This window comes from Lynx rufus, unplaced genomic scaffold, assembly GCF_022079265.1.
Source record: "Lynx rufus isolate CCGP_SWC_20201006 ecotype Redwood Valley unplaced genomic scaffold, mLynRuf1.p SCAF_1, whole genome shotgun sequence".
In the NCBI taxonomy this organism is placed as follows: Eukaryota; Metazoa; Chordata; class Mammalia; order Carnivora; family Felidae; genus Lynx; species Lynx rufus.
In genome coordinates, this window is record NW_025814823.1 from 8837370 (window position 1) to 8861783 (window position 24414).

Below are 24414 nucleotides of genomic sequence, written 5' to 3' on the forward strand. Positions count from 1 at the left end.
TTTCTGCCTAACTTGCAAATTATTACCAGAATGACACTTTTCACGGGACAGAATTGTTCCATACTGTCTGACAGGAACCAGTCCAATTAGTCCTTCCTTCTGTCTGAGCTTCTTAATGTTGAATCTTTGCTCAAGCAAATCCTAGAGATCGGTGGTTTCCAGAGTATGGCCCAGGAAAGCTTGGAGAATCAATGAGTACTGTGCGTGGAGAATCCAACTTGGCCAGGGTGGTGGTAAAGCAGGTTGTAGGAATCGTGTGTGTGTGTGTTTTGTGCACACGTGCGTTTATGGTGCGTGTGTGCGCACACACGTATGGGGACGTGTGTTCACGAGCACAACTGTGCTGTTTGCTTCCCTCGCTCATTTCTTTGCTCTTTCCCTCTTTGTCTTTCTTTGTCCTATTCCCCTGCTCCTTCTTTCACTGTCTTCTAAATGGGACTGCATATCGTTTCAAAATAATGGAGAAGTCTGTTTAGGCTTCAGCCTGCTATATACCAGTGTCCCTTATTTACCTGAGTCTGTGGGAGTCTTGTTTGATCTTTTTCAAGAGACCACATTAACTGTTTGACCTCTTCTCTCCAGAACTGATGTCTACCCATGAGCTTGAAAAGAAAGAATTGGAAGAAAATTTTGAAAAGCTGCGGCTGTCATTACAGGTTAATATTCATTCTCTTAAAGGTGCATTTGTTCTTAAAGTTTATTTGTTTTGAGAGAGAGAGTGTGAGGGAGTAAGGGGAGGGACAGAGAGAGAGAGAAAGAGAGAGAGAGAGAGAGAGAGAGAGAGAGAGAGAGAGAGAATCCCAAACAGGCTCCACGCTGTCAGCGCAGATCTCATGAACCGTGAGATCATGACGTGAGCCGAAGTCAGAGTCGGACCCTTAACCAGCTGAGCCACCGGGGTGCCCCAGTATTCATTCTCTTCACTCTGGTCTCAAGATGATGGCGGTGTCATTATGCCTGTCCACAGACATTTATCTAGCACCTACTGTGTACAGGATCCTGTGCTAAGCATCGGGATGTAGAAGTAAATGAGACATATGCCCTGCCCTGTGGGAAGTCACTGTCCACTCAGACAGCTGTGACCCGAACAGTGACAGACAACACAAAAGGTAAATACTTACACCCAGTGAATACTACCATTAGTGAGCGCCACAGAAGTTCTGAGATGACGGTCCCCACTTGCCATGGTCTGACCTGAGCTGTGTCTGAGGAGAAGGGAGTGCTTGAGGACGGTATTCTAGGCAGCGGGAATGGGGTAACGGTATCCCGTTGTGAAGGATAGATGTCATAGGACATGTTCCGGGAATTATCGAAGGGACTTTAATCACCTGCAAGTGGGTGAGATGAAAAGAACCTTCTTTGCCTTCCACCACCAACCTGCAGAAAATGTGGGTCTCCGAGGCCAGGGAGCCGCCTGGCTTCCTGCTGACCTCTGCGGGGAGAATGAAGGGCCTCCCAGACTACGTGCATCTCCCTCCTGCCTTCTAGAGACCCAGGCCACCCCCAGCCCTAAGGCAGAGCTGCCTGGGAAGCAGGGGTGAGGTCGGCGGCCCTGCTTCCCTTCCCAACCATCACAACCAGATTATTTGTTAAATATTAGGGACGCTCCGTGGGGAAATTGTGGGAGGTGATTACCAAAACCGCAACACAAAGGCGGGGATTTTGCTCTTTGACGGCGCGCTTTCCCCTGGCACTGTTCACTGACCAGAGCCTGCCCCCAAGAATAGCAACCAGGATGGTGCAGATAGCCAGTCTCGCAACTACTGAGCATTCTATTCAGAAGTTAAAATGGGAAACCGCCTGCTGCAAACCGACCCCCGACTCATCGATCCATCGATGGTCGCCTGCCTCGGCACGTGAACCCCAAACTGCCTTCGGGTACCCCACATCCCACACCACCGGGTGCGCGCCCCCTAAGGTGCACAAACCAGGACCATACTGTGATGTAACAAAAACCCCATCCAGTCCACAACGAAAAGAATTGAGAGTTTAGTTTCATATGTGGGTCCTCACGCTGCTGCTGACATTAAACCGTCGTGAGTTGTGCGTATTTTACTTGTGATTCTCCATGGGCAGATTTCATTTGGGCTGGAGATTATTTGGTGCAAAGAGGATGGGATTGTCGAGCCCCCCTTTTTGGGCTACTGGTGGCTAGAGAAACAGGTCTGGGGCAAGAGATTGGAGCTTCCAGTTTAAATCCCCACTGTACCCCCTCTTACTAGCTTTGAAATTGTGGACAGTTACATGAGCTCTGTAAACCTTACTTTCCTCATCTGTAAAATGGGGATGATAACGGAACCTCCCCCAAGGTGTGAGCAGATTAAGGGAAATGATGTGTGCAAAGTGTCTAACATGAGGTGGGTTCAAGGTAAATGCTAAAAAGTAGCAGCTATTAGGGGCGCCCGGGTGGCTTAGTCAGTTGAGTGTCTGACTTCGGCTCAGGTCACGATCTCACAATTTGTGAGTTCGAGCCCCGCGTCGGTCTCTGTGCCGACAGCTCGGAGCCTGGAGCCTGCTTCGGATTCTGTGTCTCCCTCTCCTTCTCGTGCTCTGTCTCTCAAAAATAAATAAGCGTTAAAAAAAATAAAAAACAAAAACAATAGTGGCTATTGCTATTATAATAGTTTAAAGCATTGCTGCATTTACTGTTATTATTATCATGCCATTGGTTAACTCCTGAGTGGCCCGTGCTGGGCCAGGTCACCAGCTGGGCCTTTCTGCCTCTTAGCTGGACAAAAAGGAGCGAACCCAAGTTGAAAGATAGTCCGTTCTGTCTGATTGCTGTGGCACCGTTGTGTGCCTGGCGGTCCGTTTTGAGTAATGGTGAAGAAGGCAGAAAATACACAGTTTGACATTTTAGATCTATCCTAGGTGGCGTTTGCCTGATGCGTCTTTTCACGGTTTTGTTTTTTTAACGGAGGGGGAGAGACTTGAAAGAAATGCTTCCTCTGACACCGCGGACAGGTTTGGGATAGGAGCCACGTAGCGGTACGTTTTTAGAGTCAGGTTCTAGAAGGTGACCGGGCTGCCCAATGGCTGTGTGCCAGGGCCCAGCCGGGTTTGCCCGGGGCTGTGATCTCCACTCACCAGCTCCTGTGGGTACAGACTCCCACTGATAACTATGTTGCTCGAATGTACCAGCATTTGCATTTAATGGCACTGTGGGGGCTTTTATGCCTTAAAAATGAAATGGGAAATAACTGGAAACCAAAAAAAAAAAAAAAAACAAAAACAAAAAAAGAGGAAAAGGAAGCCGCCAAAGATAGTTTGTAAAACAGGTTCCTCTGGCGAAATGAAGAAAGCAGTCAAGCCAGCGTTTCATACGTCACGGTATTGTCATGTGGAATTATATCATTCACAATACCTAGCTCTTCGTATCAGTGGGGTGAGGTCACTTCTCATGCTGGCAGAGTTCCTGGGGAGACCCTAGTCCCTGTGTTTTAATGTTACAGAAGTGGCGTCACTGGGCAGAGTATCTTGAGACACGCTGCGTGGACGAGGCCCCGTCGCTGGCTGCGCTGGGGCACCGCGAGAAAGCCCACTGCCCTGCACCCTTTGCTCGCCTGCCGTGCTCAGGCTGGGGTTGCAAGCGAGGTTGAGTGTAGTCGCATCTGCCCTGACAGCCGGGGGCCGGGAGCCTGGGTCCAGCCAGGGAGAGGCTCTCCACAGGGGAAAAGACTCCGCCCACACAGCAGCCCACGCCAGGGACATGCAGTCCGGCCCTGAGGCCCGGGAAGGCCAAGGGGAGGAGGCCAGAAGCGAGCAGAGCAGGAGAGGGGGCTGGCCAGTGGAGGCACCGCTGGTGGGAGAGCTGGAACGAAAGGCGGGGCTGGAGGGGGCAGGGAGATCTGAGCGAGCCGGGAGACAAGAAAGGCCGTTCGGAAGATGCACGGACACTGTGTAAAGTCCGTGCTTCATCTTGATGCCAGTGGGGTTTTACACGGAGGGGGTGACGGGGTCGGGTTTGCGCTTTCGAAGGCTCCCCCTGACTCCACCTTGAGGGCAGAAGGGTCCTACCCCAGACGCCAGGTGCAGGAAAGGGCCAAGCGCGTGGCTGAACTTCAGGGAGAGGGACCAGGAGAGCTTGCGGACCCCAGGAACATCACGCGGGTGGAATTGGCGGGACTCGAGCCTTGACCCCGAAATTAGTGCGTTTGGTGGTGGGAGGAGGGGTCTCAGGCAGACGGGGAAGGTCAAGGATGGTTCAATGGTGTAGAAACGAGGGCAGCTCTCCGTTGAGGTAGGTGTCTTGTTCTTCCTAAAGTCAGGGACTAGATGCCTCCCTCTGGTGGTAGTTTGCCTCTGTGATACTAAATCAGATCATTGAATCAGATATTAAGTAATAATTAATAATAGTTCAAGAATGAATTCAGATATTAGCCCACGAAATGCCTCCCGCCAACAGGCTCCTTATTTGGGGACAAGGGGCAGCGTTCTCATCTTGGGAGGTGCTCGGAGTCAGGCTGCCGGCCCCCAAGTTCTCCCCCGGGGTCGGGACCCTTCATGTGCAGCATGGGTGCCACGTGACCCCCTCTTACCACGTGGGACAGGCAATCCAAGTGGCCTCCACCTTGCGGCCCGGCAGGGTGGCCGTTGCCTCATGCTTCCCCAGGCCACAGTGCCCGCGGACCAAGCTGGCCTTCTTGTCGTGCCTTGCAGGACCAGGTACACATGCTGACCTTCCAGAGCCAGTCTCTGCGGGACCGGGCCAGACGCTTTGAGGAGGCCCTGAGGAAGAACACCGAAGAGCAGCTGGAGGTAGTCATACCCTCCCCCGTCCCCCCGCCGACCCGGCCTTGTGGCTCCCACAGGGCGCGCCCCCCCCCCCAGGAGTCACCTCTGCAGTCTTCCCCGGTGACAGGACCTCTGTGTCGATCCACTGCCGGAGCGACAGCTGGCCAGGACACGTCCCCGTCAACGCCTCTCTCCTGACACAGGGGACGGCTGTGGGGTTCTCCGTTGACATGTTATTTTTGCCAGATTCCACTCCCCAGCCACCGTCCCTGAGCTGGGCTCCACCCCGCCTGGGAGCTCTCCCCCCCCCCCCGCCCCCCGGCTGGGACCCACCCCTCCACTCATTCTCCCCCAGCTGTAGTTTAGGCCCGCACAGGAGGTACCCCCGATGGCTGCGTTGGTAACTTGAGGGGAGTTTTTTCCAGGAAAGCTGGCAAAACTCCTTCCCTCTGATGGAGGGTCGCCAGATAACATACATGACGCCAGTTTAATGTGAATTATAAATAAGTGAATTTTTTTTTAGCATAAATACATCCCATGTGATACTGACACTTTAAAAAAAAAAAAAAGGCGGTGTATCTGGAATTCAACCTTAAGTCAATGTCCTGTATTTTGTTGTTGAGTTATTGCATCTTGGCAACCTTTCTCTAGCGTTTGTTTTTCTGAAACGCCTTTTCTGCTTTCAGAACCACTTTGCTCACTTCCTATGCAAGAATCCCTCCCTCACACACACCTCCAACTCCCCGTGGACACAGGGGAGACCTGTGACTCCTGGCCTGTCTGCTGAATGAAGTGGTCTGGGCCAATGTTAAAAGCCAATGTCGAGTTTGCTCTTTTTCCTCCATGAGCTCCCTTTGGGGGATGGGCTGGCAGCCTCCAGCCACCCCAGCCTCCGGGCTGGTCAGTGGATGATGGCCTAACCTCTCTCATTCCCCAGGGAGCTGGGTCTCTCGTGGCATTTCCAGGGGGAGAGCAGCGGGCGTCTGTATCAGGAAAGGCCGTGAATGCGCCCACACTGACACTCCGGGGCCTCCTGGGAAGCTTGTTATGGAAGGCCAGATTTAACCGGATTCACGGCACCGGTGCATACTGGGCTGTGCTGGGACCGCTGGTGACCGGCTCTCGCTCTCTGCCGTTGTAGATTGCACTGGCTCCCTATCAGCACTTGGAAGAAGACATGAAGAGTTTGAAGCAGGTGTTAGAGATGAAGAATCAGCAAATACACCAGCAGGAAAAGAAGATCATTGAGCTAGAAAAACTGGTGAGTCGGCCTGCGTCCTTGGGAGAGCTCCAGTCACCTGAATGGTATGCCTTACTGGCATCATGGATTCACAGCCTGCAGACGGTGGGCCCTTCCCTGTCCATTGCTTACACCTGAGCAGAAATGCCACGGTTGGTCTCCAGGCCTTCCTTAGGAAGCCAGGAGTTTCTTTTATTTAATGTGTGTGTGTGTGTGTGTGTGTGTGTGTGTGTGTGTATGCACGTATGTATATGTAAATATGTATTTTTTTTTTGAGGGGGTGGGCAGGGGCAGAGAGAGAGGGGAACAGAGAATCCAAAGCAGGCTCTGTGCTGAGAGCGGTGAGCCCGACTTGGGGCTCAAACTCACAAACCGCGAGATCATATACCCTGAGCCGAAGTCGGACGCTCAACCGTCCGAGCCACCCAGGCGCCCCTGGGAAGCCAGGAGTTCTCAACGTTTATTTATTTTTGGGACAGAGAGAGACAGAGCATGAACGGGGGAGGGGCAGAGAGAGGGAGACACAGAATCGGAAACAGGCTCCAGGCTCTGAGCCATCAGCCCAGAGCCTGACGCGGGGCTCGAACTCACGGACCGTGAGATCGTGACCTGGCTGAAGTCGGATGCTTAACCGACTGCGCCACCCAGGCGCCCCGCCAGGAGTTCTAATAAGGGAACTGAAGTGGCTTCATTCTGTGCAACTGGGAGCCCTCCTGATGGCCTGTCTCCAGCCCCCCATCCGGCCTTCCTGCCCTGGGGGAGTGATGCTTCCTCCCTCCTCCCTGGGGGGGATGGGTGGCCAGACTGAGCAGAGCACTTTCCATATGTTGGTTCTTCCACCGACTGGAGCGATCCACTGGAGCGGGTGTTGTCAGGAGCCTCACTTCACAGACGTATATGCAGACGTATAGGAAGGGGGTGTATCTCACCCAGAGCCCGCAAGTGGCCCGCCCGGGCGGGAGCCCTGGCCCCAGGGCTCCCGTCCCTGCCCTCGCGGCCCTCTGCCTCCCCCTTCAGCCCGGTTGCCATGGAACTGGCAAAGGGGCCCGCTGGAGAAACAGAGCGCCCCAGAGCTCACTCCCCTCCCCTGCAGGCACAAGGGTCATACAAGGGCTGGAGCTGGAGACAGTCGTCAGAGTCACTAAGCAGAGCAGCCTGCTTCCAAGGAGACACCGTCTTGAGGTGGAGGTTGGCCTCGGGGGTCTCAGATCGCTGTTCTTCCTTTTTGACTGCTATATTCAAAATTAACTTTGATGCTGTAGAAAGAAAATACGGGCATTATAAAAAAATTATAAGATAGACGCAAATAAGGAGATTAAGATATCTTTCCAACCACGGCTAACGCTTTCCAGAGTTTTTGCTCTGTACGGTGTGCCCCCCCCCCCCACGTGCAGATGGTAGTATCCTGCTCTCTTCCAGCGAGCAGACCTTTAACTTGCCATCTCGGGGATGGATCATCTCATCTTACCTTTGAACGTTTGTCCCTGTTTGTCTCTGAGATATCCCTTGCCGCCGCTTTTCCCACACCAGGGGCTGATCTAGGACCACGTGCCGTATTCGGCCATCGTGTCCTCTCTTTCTAGCACCTCTGCTTTGTGAGGTGTCTCTCACTGTATGGCGTAGGATGGGGGCAGACTGGGGTGTGACTGTCCATAGCCAGCATCCTGGGTGATGGTGACCACGTGGAGCTTCCCAGCAATGTCAGAGCCCTGCCCTTCCGAGCCGTGCCTTGCAGCCCGGCTCACGCGAAGACCCACGACCCTCCGCCCCCAGGCTGGGCCATCCGCATTCAGTTGTCTGGTCACCCACCAGCCTCGGGGTTTATTTGGCTGTTCTTAGCCATGTGCCAGGCATTCTGCCAGCATGCGTGACTTCTCCTTGCAGAAACCTTTCGGCATTAAAAAAAAAAAAAAAAAAAAAAGACCAATTTAGTCACTTCCCATTCCTTGGGAGCACAGATGCAGGCTGAAGGCAAGGGCCTGACTAAAGAGCTACGACAGAGCCCGGACCTTTGGCCCTGACTCCCAGCCCTGTTCGTGGGAGGGTGACAGTTCTCTTCCGAGATCAACTCCCCAGCGGTGAATTTGTCATTTTCTTTTCAAAACAAAATTTACTTCTGAATTTATCTTAGAATGGACCTGTACTTCAGCAGGGCCCTGGGGGGACACACGGACAGAGAAAAAGGCGTAAGTTGCAGGGTGATACTTACCATCGATGGCATTAGTTTCTGATAGTGTACTGAGCCAGTCTCGGGCTTTGGGTTCCTGGCTGCCCATACCCTCAGAAGGAAAAAATGCGTCCGTGCTATTTGTATTCCCACCCCTCCCTTAATTCAGAATGTCATATTGTGCAAACACGACGGGCCAGGGATTGTGACGTAGTGCAGTTGACCCATCAGGAAGAACCCGGGGACCCGTCAGCCACCCTAGGTCCCAGCGGTGTTAGCAGCTCCCCTCTGACAACAGGGACACTCCCCACGAGAAACGTATTCTACACGGGAACCTGATGTGCGCACACACGTGCACAGTAGAGGTAAAAAAATGTTTATATCTAAAATAGTGTAACAATAATAGTTTTATTACTACGTATGGTTTGCACTCTGGTATTTTCTGTCCTGTTCTGTTTAAAAGACACAGGTTGGGGCGCCTGGGTGGCGCAGTCGGTTAAGCGTCCGACTTCAGCCAGGTCACGATCTCGCGGTCCGGGAGTTCGAGCCCCGCGTCGGGCTCTGGGCTGATGGCTCGGAGCCTGGAGCCTGTTTCCGATTCTGTGTCTCCCTCTCTCTCTGCCCCTCCCCCGTTCATGCTCTGTCTCTCTCTGTCCCAAAAATAAATAAACGTTAAAAAAAATAAAATAAAAAAAATAAAAGACACAGGCTGCTCACATCCCTCTAACTTGATTCTGTAATCACTAAGGCATCGCAAACTGCAGTCTGCCAAGCACTGTTCTTGACAACCAAAGCCCAGAAGCCTTGCTGAGCACCTCTTAACACTGTATCTTTTATAGGCGGAAAAGAACATTATTCTAGAAGAAAAGATCCAGGTTCTCCAGCAGCAGAACGAAGACCTCAAAGCAAGGATCGACCAGAACACCGTTGTCACAAGGTAGGGGGGCCCGGGTGTGTGAGCTTCCTAAAGCATGTGTCACCTACAAAGTGGCTTTGCCGTAGCACTTCTTTGAGGGCTCTGTTTTTGTCCCAGCATCCAATTTGCCTCACTCCTCCGAGCCGTGAGGCCTTCCCCACGCAGGCTCTCGGCCTTTCTCGTATGAAGAGAAGGACAAAACACACCACCACGTATGCCACCCGGCCCGTGCCCTGGGTCTGCATCTCGGTTGTCCCCACCTTGGGGGAAACGAGCGAAATCGGCAGAGATGCGTGGCAGGGGTCTCCAACGCAGCTGGGAGGTGGAAGGTTCCTTTCTGGGCGTTTTGGGGAGACCTGCCAGCTGAGCGTCCCCAGGCAAAAGAGAAGAACCACCTAAGCAGCCCCTGAGCTGCGTCAGCCGAGCTGGGCAGACCCGTGGGGGGCCCTCGGCCGCTGAGCCGTTCTCCTGGGCCGGCCCGGCCAGCGGACAGCGGGGGGTGCAGAAGCCAGAGGGAAGCCGTGTAGCCAAATGCGGCTAGCTATTCTGGGTAATAGCGTTCCCCTCTCAGTCCCCTGCTCGGAGGTGCTCCAACTCTCAAGGAAGGATGTGGAGTAAAGCAGGGTTGGGGCTCGGTCGGCCCGCGGGAGGTTATAGGCATACCTCGGAGATACTGTAGTTTCAGTTCCAGACCACCCCAAGACAGCAAGTGTCGCAGGGAAGCAGCCAAATGAATTTTCCCCAAATGAGTGGTTTCCCAGTCCGTATAAAAGGGAAGTTTACACTCTCCTGTAATCTGTTAAGTGTGAAATACCATTGTGTCTAAAAACCCAACGGACATGCCTTACCTTAAAAATACTTTATTGCCAAAAAATGCAAACCATCATCTAAAGTTTCAGTGAGTCAGAATCTTTTTGCTGGTGGAGGGTCTTGCCTCAATGTTGATAGCTGCTGACCGATCAGGGTGGGCTTCCTGGAGGCTGGGGTGGCCGTGGCAGTTTCTTAAGACGACAGTGAATTTTGCCTCCTTGATGGACTCTTCCTTTCACGAACGACTGCTCTGTAGCCTGTGATGCTGTTTGATAGCATTTCACCTACAGTAGATCTTCTTTCAGAACTGGAGTTAGTCCTCTCAAATCCTGCTGCTGCTTTATCTACTAAGTTTGTGTAATATTCCGAATCCCTTGTCGCTTCAACAAGCTTCACATCATCTTCAGCAGAGGCAGAGTCCATCTCGAGAAACCACGATTCTTGCTCAGCCTCGAGAAGCAGTCCTCACCCGATCACGTCCTGTCACGAGATCGCGGCAACGCCGTCCGCGTTCAGGCCCCGCTTCTAGTTCTGGTTCTCTCGCTGTTTCCACCACATCCGCAGCGACTGCCTCCACGGACGTCCTGAACCCCCCAAAGTCATCCCGAGGGTGGGAATCAACTTCTTCCAGACGCCTGCAAATGTTGACATTTTGACCCCTTCCCACGACTCGTGAATGTTCTTAATGACACCTAGAATGGTGAATCCTTTCCAGAAGGTTTTCAACCGATTTTGCCCAGATCTGTCAGAGGAATCACTCCCTATGGCAGCTAGAGCCTTACCAAACGCATTTCTTCAAGAATAAGACTGGAAAGTCAAAATTCCTTCTTGATCCATGGGCTGCAGAATGGACGTTGTGGGAGCAGGCACGGAAACATTAATCTTGTTCGACATCTCCATCAGAGCTCTTGGGTGACCGAGCGCATCGTCAACGAGCAGTAATATTTTGAAAGGAATCATTTTTCTGAGGGGCAGATCTCAATAGTGGGCTCCAAATATTCAGTAAACCGTGTTGTAAACAGATGTGCTGTCATCCAGGCTTTGCTGTTCCATTTATAAAGCACAGAGCGGATTTAGCATGATCCTGAAGGGCCCCGGGATTTTCGGGACGGTCCGTGAGCGCTGGCTTCAACTTGGGTCGTCAGCTGCGTTAGCCTCTTACGAGCACGTCATCTGTTCTTTGAAGCTTTGAAGCCAGGCACTGACTTCCCCTCTCTGGCTGTGAAAGTCCTCGATGGCATCTTCTGCCAACAGAAGGCTCTTTTGTCTACACTGAAAACCTGTTGTGCAGTGTAGCCACCTTCCTGAATTTTCTTAGCCAGACCTTCTGGGTAACTTGCTGCAGCCTCTACACCAACACTTGCTGCTTCACCTTGAACTTCTAGGTTATGGAGATGGCTTCCTTCATAAGCCTCATGAACCCACCTCCATAGCTTCAGACTCTTCTTCTACAGCCTTCTCACCTCTCTCTGCTTTCACAGAATTGAAGGGAGTTAGGGCCTTGCTCTGGAGTAGGCTTTGGCTTAAGGGGATGCTGCGGCCGGTTTGATCTTTTATTCGGACCACCCACACTTTCTCCGCATCAGCAAGAAGGCCGTTTCACTTTCCTATCGTTTGTGTGTTCGCTGGGGTGGCACTGCTAACGTCCCTTCAAGAACCTTCCCTTTGCACTCACAACTTGGCTGCCCATTTGACGCAAGAGGCCCCAGCTCTCAGCCCGTCGAGGCTTTCAACGTGCCTTCCTCGCTACCCTTTTGACTTCAAGTGAGAAATGTGTTACTCTCCCTTTCGCTTGAACACTTGGAGGCCATTGTAGGGTCATTCTCTGGTCTAATTTCAATACTGGCGTGTCCTGGGGAACAGGGAGGCCCAAGGAGAGGGAGGGGGACAGGGGAGTGTCTGGCTGGTGGACAGAACAGTCAGTACGCACTGAAACATTGGGGCGCCCGGGTGGCTCAGTCAGTTGAGCGTCCGACTTCGGCTCAGGTCATGATCTTGCCCTCCGTGGGTTCGAGCCCGGCATCGGGCTCTGTGCTGATGGCTCAGAGCCTGGAGCCTGCTTCGGATCCTGTGTCTCCCACTCTCTCTGCCCCTCCCCTGCTCACGCTCTCTCTCTGTCTCAAAAATAAAAACATTAAACAATAAAATAAAATAAAAGAACACACGAAACACACACACGCACGCACGCACACACAGCGTCCACAGCTGAGCTCCTGGTGCTGGCATTTCATTACCACCGCAGAAGCTCACGGGGGAGACTGTGCAGGGAGCAGGTCTGTGACCTCCCCTCCAGCAGGGGCGGCAAGACCCCACTGCTGACGCGAGCGAGGTGACTTCCCAGGCTCAGTCCAGCCAGCTGCAAAACACCTGGGTCCTTATCCCGGTCAGGTCCTCAAAGGCACCGTCAGTTTTTAATGCCACAAAGCAAGCAACTCACACTTCCTGGCAGACGGCACAGACCGCATCCATTCATTCTTCATCAGGCGTCCCTCGTCAGCAGACGTTCACGGAGCGTCTGCTGTGGCCGGGCCCCAGGCTGGACGCCGGGGGCTCAGAGAAGAAGGCTGTGGCCCCCGTCCTCGAGGGCGCCTAGCCCAGCAGGCAGGCCGACGCACCGAGCGTTTGCAGCAAGGGAAGGCAGGTTGCTCTCCTGGAGACCCAGGCCGGGGGCGGGGAGGCCGAGATTTGCCCCGAGGCCGACAGCACCGTCCCTGGGCTGTCCTTGTCGGTCACCACTGTCTGTGAGCCTCCTGGGCGGCACACCCACACCAGCCCCCCACTCCTCTCCCACCCTCTTCTGCCTTGGCATCTGCTCTGTCCGCCGGACAGCCAGCGCCTCCCCCTGACCGGGCAGAGGGACTGGGAGCCGACGGGTGTCGACGGAGAGACTCTGGGAACAGACGTGTCCGTGGGACGAGCGGAACTCACGTTTCAACCCGAGGTTCTTGGTCACCGTGGTCCCCCTTGTCCCTGTCCCCCCACGTACAGCCCCCTCGCTTGCCTCAAACCCACTGGCCTGGCGGATCTCCAGGTAGGTGCCTTCCGGCGTGACTGCTACTCGATCGTTTCTCACTCTCTTCCCGCAGACAACTGTCGGAGGAAAATGCCAATCTCCAGGAATACGTGGAGAAAGAAACCCAGGAGAAGAAGAGACTGAGCCGAACCAACGAAGAGCTGCTTTGGAAGCTCCAAACCGGGGACCCGACCAGCCCGGTTAAACTGTCCCCCACATCCCCTGTTTACCGCGGCTCCTCCTCGGGGCCCTCCTCTCCCGCCAGAGTCAGCACGACGCCCAGATGACGCCGCCGTCACGCCGCCTGCGGGAGCCGTGGCTCCTGTCCACCCGGGGCTCCTACCTGGAGGGAGAATTGACCAGGGGCCGGCCCGGGGCTGGCCCTGCACGCATGCTCAGTAGCTGCCTAGCTGCATTCTAAGCCAAGTCCTCTTCCGATCCTCGTGTAAGACTGTCCTGGCATTGGCACTTAGGAAAGCGTAAACGGTAGTGTCTGATGTGCAAACGTTTGACCGTAGTTAGAGCCAAAAGAAAGAAAGAAACTCCAGTTGTTCCCGAGCAATGAACTTTCACTGCAGAATTTCAGGTTAGTTACAAATAGCTCAGTTTTGAATATACATTGAATAATCATTGTGTACTGCACCGACCTGTGTGTATATTTAGATACACGTATATACACATGCAGCGGTTCTGAATTGCATTTTTTATAACACGAAGTGCTGACATATTTTGGTGAAGGTCAGCAGTTTTCTAACTTGTGCCTAAGAATTATTGGGAAATGAAAATGCATTTCTATCTAGCTTCCCAGGAATATTTCTACCCAAAATAGAAAAAGGAAAAAAAAAAAAAAAGATACAGAGAAGAAGCGCCTTGCAACCTACCACCAAGTGGTCCTCTAACAAAAACACCAGCGATCTGTGAACGGTAACTGCCTTTGGAACAGTCAGCTTCGTAGCCAACATGATGTGAGGTCACTATTATCCCATTCACAAGTTTTAACTATTACTCCTGTCGTGAGTGGCGAAGGGTCGGGGTGGGGGGGAGCCCCTCGGGGGTTTGGCTTTTCTCGTGGACGGCACTCATGACAGTGGCTCATCTACAGTCTCGTAAACACGAGTTTTGCTTTTTACCCAAGCGGCATCTTGGAATCCGTCGTCACGCTCTTGCACCCTTGGGAAAATGTGGAAGAGCCTGACCTTCTAGAGTGAGGGGGAGGATGGCCTTGGAGTTGGCCAAGACCATCCGCACTCCATCCTCAGGAAGGAGAACCACTAGTACGATCTGTATCTTGACTGAGCACAGAGTAGGCAAGCGTCCTCTGGCACTCCGTGCCGTTTGCTCTCATGCGATTCCATAAAGGGTCAACCCACCGAAACGGGACCCCGGGCCCCCACGTCATAGGCAACCTTCGGTTCTGTAACTCAACCCCCTCACTGTTCATTGAGGTGGCTCAGGGGTTCTGGCAGGAGCTTCCAGACAACCAGCCCTTCCGTCCTGGGGGATCCGTTCCACGCTGTGCTAGACCATCACATGACCTCCCGCAAAGCCAGGCGTGTTTTCTGCCGGACGACCAAGCAGTGCCACAGCCGACGGCGGTCCCTTCTTAGGCCCAGGAGGTTCTTCCCAATGGAGGAGCCCACTGAAACCGCCAGCCAGCGGTCCCGGCTCCCGGACTGGCATGCATCTCGGAATCGGTAGACTTAGACCGTGCGAGCTGTCCCCGTAAGTGCTATGGAGGTATAGGAGCAGAATACACAAAGAAAGACGTAGTTTTGACGGTCGGTACGGTGACGGCAGCGATGCCTTTGGTTCCCGTTGGTGACAAAGACCCTGCGCTTTCTCCCGATGGCCCCTCAAAATCGTCCCGAGCGCAGGGCTGCCTCTGAGCCTGCCCCAGGCCAGCGGACTCACGCAGGGATGCTCCGGGCTGGGAAGAAATGGCCTGCGGGGTGGGGGGGTGGGGGGACCTGCTCGGCACGCACGCGGCCAGCCTGAAGACAGGCCCGTCGGCGGTCCTTGCGTGAGTCGAGGCTGGCCGGCCTCGGCTACACCTCATTCCTCGCAAACCTCCAAGGGTCTCTGCCCATCCTAGGGACCCACACGATGGATCCCCATTGAAGAAACATTTCTTTTTTTCCTTTGGTGGCTCTGCATGATGTTGTGATATTGAGTTGGGCATTCCGTTAGAGTAGATCCTGCCACGTTGACGAAAGACACAATTATTTATTCTATTAGCGGGCGCCACCTGCAGAGGACGGCTCAGCAGCCCCGCGCTGCCAGTCAGGAACTGCTTCCATCACGACACCTGCTAAACGCACTTACACGGCAATACGCGTTTCAGTGTTACATTAGAACGTGCGACGGACGGCGTGGTAGCCTATTGCACAGTTGTAGAGACGTTAGAACCAAGTAATCCCTCGCTAGGTGGACTAGGGCTTTGCCCTAACCAGCCCCGACCTCGGGTACTTGAGCGAATTCCCACGTTGCTCTGGCCTCCTTCCTTCATCGTGGACGCCCGTCACGTGTCGCTCCTATCCTGAAACGTGGGGGGCGGCAGCCGCTGTGCCCCGTCCCCCCCCACCCCGACCCCATCCCTCCCACCCCATTAGGACTCGGACCTCTGACATGGAAGTCCCCCTGGCGCCCCCTCCCAGGCTGGAATGGTTTCCACATACGGATGCTGCAGCCTTCCCCGCCTGCCTCATACCCACCAAACCTCACCAGCCTCTTCCCGGTGTTCGGGAGACATGTCCGTGCCCTTGCACCCACCCCCGCCCACCACAAGTGGGATGAGGTTCTGGAGGGGGGGTGCGGTGTCAGGGGAGGGGAGGGGGCTGACGGGCTGGCACACTTGCTGAGTATTTGAATGGGGCCACACGCTATTTATCTGGCCCCTCCAGTTTCTGTGTTGCATATTTGTGTTTGAAGCATATTAAAGTTAACTTGAGGGACCTTCTGTGACATGCACTTGATGTAACCGTTAGCCCTCTCAGGCTTCAGGAAATTCAGGTTGGGGATCCAAGGCAGGGAGGCAGGGAGGTGTTTCGCAGGCTGGGTTCCTTTTCGGCGTGTGCCAGGGTCAGCGGACCGTCACCGAGAGCCCCTCTCCCCGGACGCAGCAGGTGCAAGGTGCCCACAGCTGTCTCCCAACCCCGATCTCCAGCAGCCCTGCCCTGGACTTGAGAGAGCTTGGAGGCTCTGCTCTGCAAGGCCATCTTCGGTGGGGGGGGGGGGGGGGGGGCTGGATTGGGCTGGAAAGGGACACAAAAAATTGAGTATATAGTCCCCCTCAGCATTGATTTCAAATTCAGACCTAGACAGGGGTAGGTTTCCACCCCACAGACGGTTTGATGTGTCCTAAGTCCCATCCAGTTTTATCTGGATCATCACTGACCTTTCCCTTGAGTGGCAATGTCCACAGCTACAGCAATTCCCTATCCTGGGCTTTCTTCCCCCAGGGGGGTGGGGGCGGGACACAGGACCCTGGAAAGTTCTGCAGCTCTCCCTGCAACATCCCGAGGGCAGCCAGGACACTCTCATTTCAACCTGAAAGCGCTTGCCCCCACCATCCCCCGGCCTCAGGCTGGCCAGCCGGACCCCGGAGTGTCCACGGGGGCCTCCCCCTTCTTGGGGTTACAAGGGAGCCCCCGGGGTAGGCCAGTTCCCCGTGGAGGTTTTGCAGGGCATGTGGCAGGGACAGCTATTTAGAGAGACTTCGAGTCTGCTCTCCCGAACAGTTGCTGAACCAGAGACTTTTCGCAGGTGATCCATCCCGAGTCACTCAGAGACCTGAGAGGGACACCACAGGTCCCCTCGGGGTCACCCGTGCTTCCAGATTGTTGAGGACAACTGCCTACTTATTAGTGATGGACTTGTCAACCGGACCTAACCTGTTAGTTTCCTCCAGGGTGTCTTGGGTCTTCCCCTTTCAGAATAACCACGTCCCCAGCGTCCTTGCCCCTACACATGAGGTAAGCAAAGGAAAAATGGATCATCTCAGAGAAGGGAGGGATGGAAGAGCTCACGTCGGGTAGAAACCTCAGAGCTGGATACTTCGCACCTGCCGGTGGGAGCTGCACGCTGTTCCCGCGCCTGGTGCCGCATCGTGCAGCATCAGTGGCCGGCCACCAAGCGATGACTCGAGGACCACACCCTGTCATTGCCTCTGGGATCATCGAGAGAGTCCCGGAGACTTTGGGTCCAATACTTTAAAAAAAAAAAAAAATCATGAAAGGCTGGTAAGCTGTCCCCGTTGTGAAGACGGAGTTAATTCACTGAGGTTTGCTGAGTCACTTATTTAAAAGCCAGGTGGCTTCTCTTAAACTGCCGTTGCCTCCAGGACAGCCGGGGCCCATTCTTCCCGCTCAGCCTGGAGGTTAGACGTGCTCGGGAAGGGCAGGTGCATTTGGCCTCCCTCACCACCACGTCCGCAAGTTTTGCCAGTGTGGGCACCACGGGGTGGGGGGTCGGGTGGTGCGCGGCTCTCAGCGGGGACCACCGGGCTGCACGTGACCGAGGGCCCCCGCCCGGCGTCCTGTGCGTCCTGCCCCCCCTGCCCCCCACCCCGGCCGTCTGCCAGGAGCACCCACACTCCCAGATCCCCGAGCACAGCACGCTGCCCCTGCACGCCCCCCCCCCCGCTGTGTGCACAGTGGTCTCTTGGGTTAACTGCACCCACACTAATGTGGCAGGGTCGTGTCCCGGTCCCCCCTCTCCCGCCACCCTGCAGGGGGCTGCCATCTAAGCAGGCGCTCGGGAGCTCGGGAACGTCATCGTTCCAAGGAGTAGAATCTGAAACCTCCACGGGAAAGTCCAAGCGTCATAACTTCTCTCGGCCCCCACTCCGTCCTGGAGCCACCGCGGTTTAGGTGCCGGACGCAGCGACACTTCCGCCTCCCCCCCCCCCCACCCCCCGCCACGTGGCACTGTCGTCAACAGCGGCGTCTCCGGCTCGCGGGGCAGCTGCACTTTGTAAGACGAAACTACTCCCTTCGGAAGAGGGGCGGACAGGGCGGCCCACGATTGGTGGCCCAGCCGTCGCCGGCTCTGTTCGGTGGCCGAGCAGGGCCGCGCTGGAATAGGCGGCCTCGCCCCCCCACCTCCCCCCCGCAGGCTGGAGGCGGGCGAGGAGTTCGGGAGGCTTCCTCGTGGCTGCCGGTGCCCAGCTGTTCGGAGGCGGCTTTTGATTCGCCGGAAGCGTCTCGTAACCAAACCGTGCGAGGCACGGCTTGCTCCAGGGGGCTCCCCCTCAGGCGTCCCGAGTTGGAACCCCCTGTGGGCTCAGGCTTTCCTGCGAAACGACTGACGCCCGGCTGGGGACTCCTCGGGCCGCTCGCCCCGCGCCGTGCCGGCCGCTAGGTGGCGCTGCGGCGCCGCGGGAACGGGCTCCGCCTGGCGCTCCCAGGGGAGGCCTCTCGGCGGCGGCGGCGGCGTAAAGGAGCCGGAAGGGACCGGCCCACGTGGCGTTCGCCGGGTGCGGGACCGCGGGGCGCTCCCGCGCGGCGCTCCCCGGCGTCCGCAAGCTGTCAGCAGAGCCTTTGACGGAGAAATCGCTCGCCGGGAGTCGCCCGGGGGACGACCAAGGGGACTCCCGCCTGCCCGCGGCCGGGCCACACTGCACACCCCCGGGTGCGGAGCGGGGATGCGGCGCAAGGTCCAAGCTCCGTGGCCTGGTGCGCCGTGTGGCGGATGGGCCCGAGATGGTCCGGGGGTCTTGCGGCCAGATACTAATGTGAAACCATCAGCGGCCCCCAGGCCCTTCCTCTCCTGGGGTGCAGGGTGTCCGCTAAGATGCCAAGGTCGGGCCTTGTCTTCACCGGGCAACACACCTCCCGGCGTGATCACCAAATCACTGCATCCTAGTGTCTGAGAGTATAAGGCCAGTGGACCGAATCTGTCTCCTGTGCAAGCAAATGCTTCCTTCCTCAGGGGGGGAACGGGGGTGGGGGGAAGGGGCAGTTCCTGGGAAGTGCCGGGCTAAGGTGCGCGGTGCAAGGCGGTTGGGCCACATTGGCGCCAAGTGCTTTGGCTGCTGAGCGGCTTTACGCCCTGGCTGGCGGAAACCTCGGTGGGAAGCCTTCCCCGCCCAAACTCAAGCCAAGTCTGGAAAGAGTGGGAGGTAGGGAGCTAGCGCAGGGGATCCTAAATGAGTGCTGGGGGGGGGGGAGATTCCCTGGTTGAGGTGCTATTTCATGGACTGAGGCTTTCCACCAAATGGCCGAAGGAAAACGGGGCATTACAACATCCGGCTGTAGGGAAACGGGAAAATACTCAAGAAGCAAAGGGCGAGATCTGGAACTCTCTATGGGGCACTGCCAGGCTTGGGGACCCAGCCAGGAGCGGCCACAATGCTTGAGAACACGCTGTAGCCGTAGACAGAATTTATTAGAGTTTGCAGAAGCATGAGATAATGTACCACAAAATAGTTTGATTTTACAACATATAGTAGTAGGAGGTTGTCAACATACAGTGTTGTCAGCAAAAATGGGATACAGAGCAGAGTTTCACATTTTTTTAAAGGTGATGGATGACCTATACGCTTGTCCTTAAAATAAAACCAGGAGGGGCCAGCAGGGACAGGCTGCTTTGCAGTTGGGTGTCAGAATCTTAATCTAGTATCACAATTGTAAGAAACTATAAGAAAACTATTAGAAAAATAGAACATCAAACAAGCAAAAAACATTATACAATTTACAGAATAAGAAACACAATTCTCTTAACAACGGCTGCACGTTCAGGAGAAGAAAAAGTTTACTGAGAAACCACAGCTCTTCAGGTTTGATAATAAACCAGCCCTCACCAGGATCATCACCCTCCGTGCTTCTTAGATCCATCAACGCTGAAAGGCACAACTTAAGCGGGAAACTTATTTTAAATACATATATTACAACTTCTCAAATGGGAAAATAAATCCCAAACTTTAAAAAAAAAAAGTCTGTCATCAAGAAACACAAAGTCATATACCTTGTTAATAATTTAACAAAGTCTTAGCGCGTCTTCCTGACCCTGTGGGACATGCTCATACCCTGAGAAATTCAATCTGGACTTCACAGCCAAGGTCTTTATTTCATGTGGGTTTTTCAGCCGGCAGTTCAACACACTTACAGGGTGATCCAGGAGGGGTCCTTGATAACTGTGCCCGGAGACCCTTGGCTGGTCCCCGTCCCTCTTGAAAGAGAGCACTGCCGCTCAATGAAGCGACGGGCACATAAACACTCTGGATTCTAGTGATGAATATAGTATCAAAGTCGGTTGACTTTTTTTTTTTTTTTTTTTGCCTTACAAACCCATTAGGCATCATAACTCTGATGACGAAATATGGAGTGTAGCCTCTTGCACCACTGGATAAAGCACTTCATTACCAAAAAAAAGTCCACAAGAGTCCAACAAAAGGTCTCTCACTCTCCCTAAGGGGCCTTACTTACAATACTCTCGTGATGATGGCAAACACCCATCTTAAATTATACGTGACAAATATACGTAACACATATTCAGTTCCATCTGCTGGTAACTCTGTAACAGTTCCGCACACAAGTGTCGCACACCTGTGCCGGCAGAGTGCCGACGTGCCTGGAAACACTTCTCCATCCGTGCCGTAACACCTCGGGGACGGGGCCTGGCACGGAGATGGCCCTAGGGAGCCGACAGAGCAATCGGCTCGTACTAGATGTGTGAAAGCAGGACACATGAATCCAGAAGATGGGTCCTGGCACAGAGCCAGCAGGTTGGCGAGGCCCCTGAAATGCCCACGAGCCCACCTAGTCGGATAGGGCCTTTACGAGGCATGCCCACACGCCCCCAAGGAGCCCAGATTCTGCCCCTGTGCTCTACCGGTGTTAGGCTCGGGGCCATCCTGGGCAGACTGCAAACCTCAGTCAATTCAGAACGCCCGCTCAGTGGTGGGGACGGCAGGGACGGAGGGGCGGGGAGAGAGCAGAGCCCAGGTCGCGGCCACGGCCACGGCCACGCAGGAAGCCCCACGAACGACCGCCAGGTGCCTCGTCCGGGCGTGCACATGGGAGCGGGCCAGGGCCTGAGGAGCTCGGGGAGGGTGAAGCCCCCGCCACGGTGCGGTCACCTGTGGACACGTAGCAGGCAGGGGGGCTGTGATACCCAAACCACAGCACCAGCACCTGGGACATGTCCTGACAGAGGTGACTCAGTGAAGCAAAACCACGAGTCAGGGGGCCGAGGGGCTCTGGCGACAGTATCAGGTCAGCAGTCCTTCCGAAACAGCCTGGGAAAGATGGCCCTATCGCTCCCCGCTATTGGCTTGGAAAAACAAACGGGGCCCAGAGTTGGGCTGAGGGGTGTGAGCCGGTGGGGCAGGCTGAGGCGTGTGCAGAGGCCCAATCTCCTGCTGACGGTCCTCCTCCTGGAAGCGGGCTCGGCCTCCCCGACCCACAGAGCCCGACTGCCTTCCCGGCGACCCCTTGCACCCCTCGCTCTTCAGCAGAGGTCCTGGGGCTCCAAGGCTCGCTTCTTTGTGAGTCTTCACGGGGTCGTGAGAACACGTAGGGCGGGGGGACCACGGGAGGCAGGGAGGGCTGCTTACTCAACACAAAAGGGTCTTTCCAACGTGGGTTGTTTGGGGCTGGGCCACAGATAAAAGCAGACACAACGTCCCCGAAGGGCATCTCTAGAAGTGTGGAATTTCTGATGATGTAGGAAAATAGTGGCCAAGACATGACACCGAGAATCAGTCTTGCTTGGACTGGGGAGGCGGGGGTGGGGGGGAAGGCCAACTGTCGGGCACTTCTGGTGGTTACTTCTTGCCTGTGTGTGTGTGTGTGTGTGTGTGTGTGTGTTTGCGGGGAAGGCATGAAGGCCGGGGTAAGGAAAACCCTGTCCACACGGGGGAGGCTTACCCCAAACGGCGCTCGCGACATCACCGTCCTCGTGTACAGGAGAGGAAAGCTCTGGCAACCGCACAGAAGCTACTCTCGACAGAAGCGCGGTGACCTCGCCAACTATTTATCCATGCCCCCTCAGGTGTCCTGTCCTAATCGGGAGGCTCCTGGCCCTGACAGGGGAGGCAGCGGGGGCTTTGCACCACCGCGCGGGTGAGCCTTGCTGAGGCACTTGCCGGCTTTGGGGTGAGGAAGGGGGAGACTCACGCGCCAGGAGGCCCTCACCCCGCGGCATGTTGTCTGTTATCAGGCAAACACACCTTGTCGGTTGCTAGAACGATCCACGATGCCAGCTGAAACATCAACTGTATACACAGTCTGTTGTGTGCTCTCTTGCACAGACATTTCAGAAAGAGAAATTAAAGTTAAAAAAAAAAATTTTTTTTTCTCTTCCCTCCGCCTTCCGTCTTGGGCACTCTCTTTCCCTCAAGTTCTCTTTGCCTATGTGGAAAAACAACAGACGAATCAAGCAAACAAATAGCTAACAAACCCTACAAGACAGCAGACAAGAAGAACCCCAACAAAATAAGTTAATATTTATCAAAATATTGTACAGCACCAATCTACATAAATTTAAATATCTTTCTTTGGAAACCCCCACTTTGGGCTCTCAGGCCCCTCCCTCTGTAACATTCACAAATGATAATTTAGAATAAAGCTTCCGGCAAGGCGACCGGGGCCTAGAGCAGAGGCGGGCCGCCACCCCCCACCGACTGACCCTGCCATCTGGCCACTTCATGAATTCCTGCAATTCTCTCCAAGGAGCTACCGAGGGAGATGAGACGAGTGCCGCCGATCGATCAGGCTTCGTTCTACCGTATTTGTGTCAAAGGCCAGAAGGGGAAGAAACGGGAGTCTGGGCTTCAGAAGCAGCGTTTACATTTTCCGGGGGATCCACACGCCCGTGTCCCTCACCTGCCGTCGACAGGGGGCCCTTCTGGCTCCCGAGCCACACTCGAATGGGAAGGAAGATGGAATCCGTGCTCGTGTTTCCTCAGGCTCCATCCGCAAGAAGCGTGTGAGCCATGGAGCGCTCCGGTGCGTGGGAGGGGGCACGCTGTGTACAGGGACCCCAGCTGGCTCTCCAGCTTAAAACTTATGGAGACAGGAGGTCCGCGCCCGGGCTACAAACCCATATACAAACCTGCAGCACGTGGACGACAGATACACGACAGGGACAGCGACAGGACCCCAAATTCTCACGCGCGGACCCCACACCGAGTAAACATCTGGCCATTTTCCAAGTTAATACTAAGCGCCAACTTAATTTGGAGCGATTCACAGATGCTAACGGGACTCAGCTCGATTACACAGAAGAGAGGGGCCAAAGAGATCACCTCAGGGGCCAGAAGCAGCTGGGAGGACCGGCCACCGTCGCGTCAGGAGGAGCAGACGCCTGCCTTGGGAGCCTGGCAACACTCGAGAAACTGACCCGCACGTGCCAGAGGGAGGGAGTCAGCGCCTGGCAGAGGCCCACAGAGAACAGCGCGCTAAGCTCTGCTGATCTCAGGCCAGGCCTACGTAAACGCAGCATCACGTTCCGGTTGCTCGGGACACGCCGCCGTCGTGCAAGACGCCAGAAGCAGCAAGAACTGGCCTGGGCCCGGAGGGAGTACACCTGGCGGACGGCCCTGTGCTCAGGCGTGAGGAGCGGAGCCGGCCAGCCCTCGGTCCTTCCGCCTGGTTCCCGCAGTGGCCTCGGTGCCACCGCGGAGCGGGCCGGGTTCCGTCAGCAGTCGGGGCAGAGCTGCAGCCAGGAAGAGGAAGTGAGGGAGGGCTCACATTCCTCACGACCCCTTCTGGCAGCACAGAGGACAGGAGCGGGAGAAGGAAACCAGTCCCGCTTCTCCTTTCTAAGCTGTCCTTTGGCTCCGGGGGTAGCACTACTGGGGACACACTGTCTGGGCAACTCATCCTGCGTGTACGGTCGGCCTTCAGGGTTGAGCAGGGAGGTGGCTGCGGAAAGTGTGGAGTATGCACGTGTTCAGTGCCAGAGCGGTCCTGCGGGGGGGGGGGGGGGGGGGCGGGGGGGGGCGGGCTGGACTCCCAAGGTGACGAGAAAAGGTGGCCGCCATTCTGCGGCCGCAGCAGCACGGACACAGAGCCGGCGAGGACGGGAGCTGTTCTCTTTGTTCAGAGGGATGTCAGGAGACACGGTGGAAACCACAGCCAAATGGCCCCAGCCGGGGAGCTGAGAGAGGTGACTGGGACCTGGTGCCACCTGCCCCGGGGCAAGTCTGTGCGAGACACACGGGCTGTGGGCCGAGGCTGCGTTTCAAGTAGCTGCACCTTCTGCTGCGGTGGGGCTTGGATGTGGGGGGGTCCTGACGCACTGGTGGAGAGAGCGAGGTGCTCCCGGGACCTCTGCGGGCACCCCTCGGGGCTGCTGCCACCTCTGGGGGCGGGGCCGTGTGTCACTTGCAATGGTCCAGATTGCCGTCAGGAGTCCTTGCTTGCTCGGCGGCCAGGGACGCCTCCTCGCTGTGCCACAGACCGTAGCCAAAGTAGATGATGAAGCCTGCGGGCCGAGAGCAGAGACCGGGAGTGAACGGGGCAGGCAGGGCTCAAGGGCAGAGGGCAGAGCAGCTCTGGGGGAGTCACGTGGCCCCGCGGGAAAGTCTCTCC

At 55.6% G+C, this 24414-nt stretch overlaps 2 protein-coding genes across 6 annotated transcripts in view; one reads left to right on the top strand and one right to left on the bottom strand.

Annotated features, from left to right (window-relative positions):
* MTUS2 (microtubule associated scaffold protein 2) overlaps positions 1–13895 on the top strand; it is a 374790-nt gene extending 360895 nt beyond the window's left edge. For all 3 annotated transcript variants that reach the window (XM_047078256.1, XM_047078267.1, XM_047078275.1), the window contains 5 exons: positions 583–656; positions 4660–4758; positions 5876–5995; positions 8981–9078; positions 12954–13895. In XM_047078256.1, the coding sequence (XP_046934212.1) occupies positions 583–656; positions 4660–4758; positions 5876–5995; positions 8981–9078; positions 12954–13167 (605 nt within the window). In that variant the 3' untranslated portion in view covers positions 13168–13895. The remainder of the gene's footprint in view (positions 1–582; positions 657–4659; positions 4759–5875; positions 5996–8980; positions 9079–12953) is intronic.
* Positions 13896–19245: 5350 nt separating this feature from the next.
* Positions 19246–24414, bottom strand: part of SLC7A1 (solute carrier family 7 member 1) — an 81213-nt gene continuing 76044 nt past the window's right edge. For all 3 annotated transcript variants that reach the window (XM_047078287.1, XM_047078296.1, XM_047078305.1), the window contains one exon: positions 19246–24307. In XM_047078287.1, the coding sequence (XP_046934243.1) occupies positions 24204–24307 (104 nt within the window). In that variant the 3' untranslated portion in view covers positions 19246–24203. The remainder of the gene's footprint in view (positions 24308–24414) is intronic.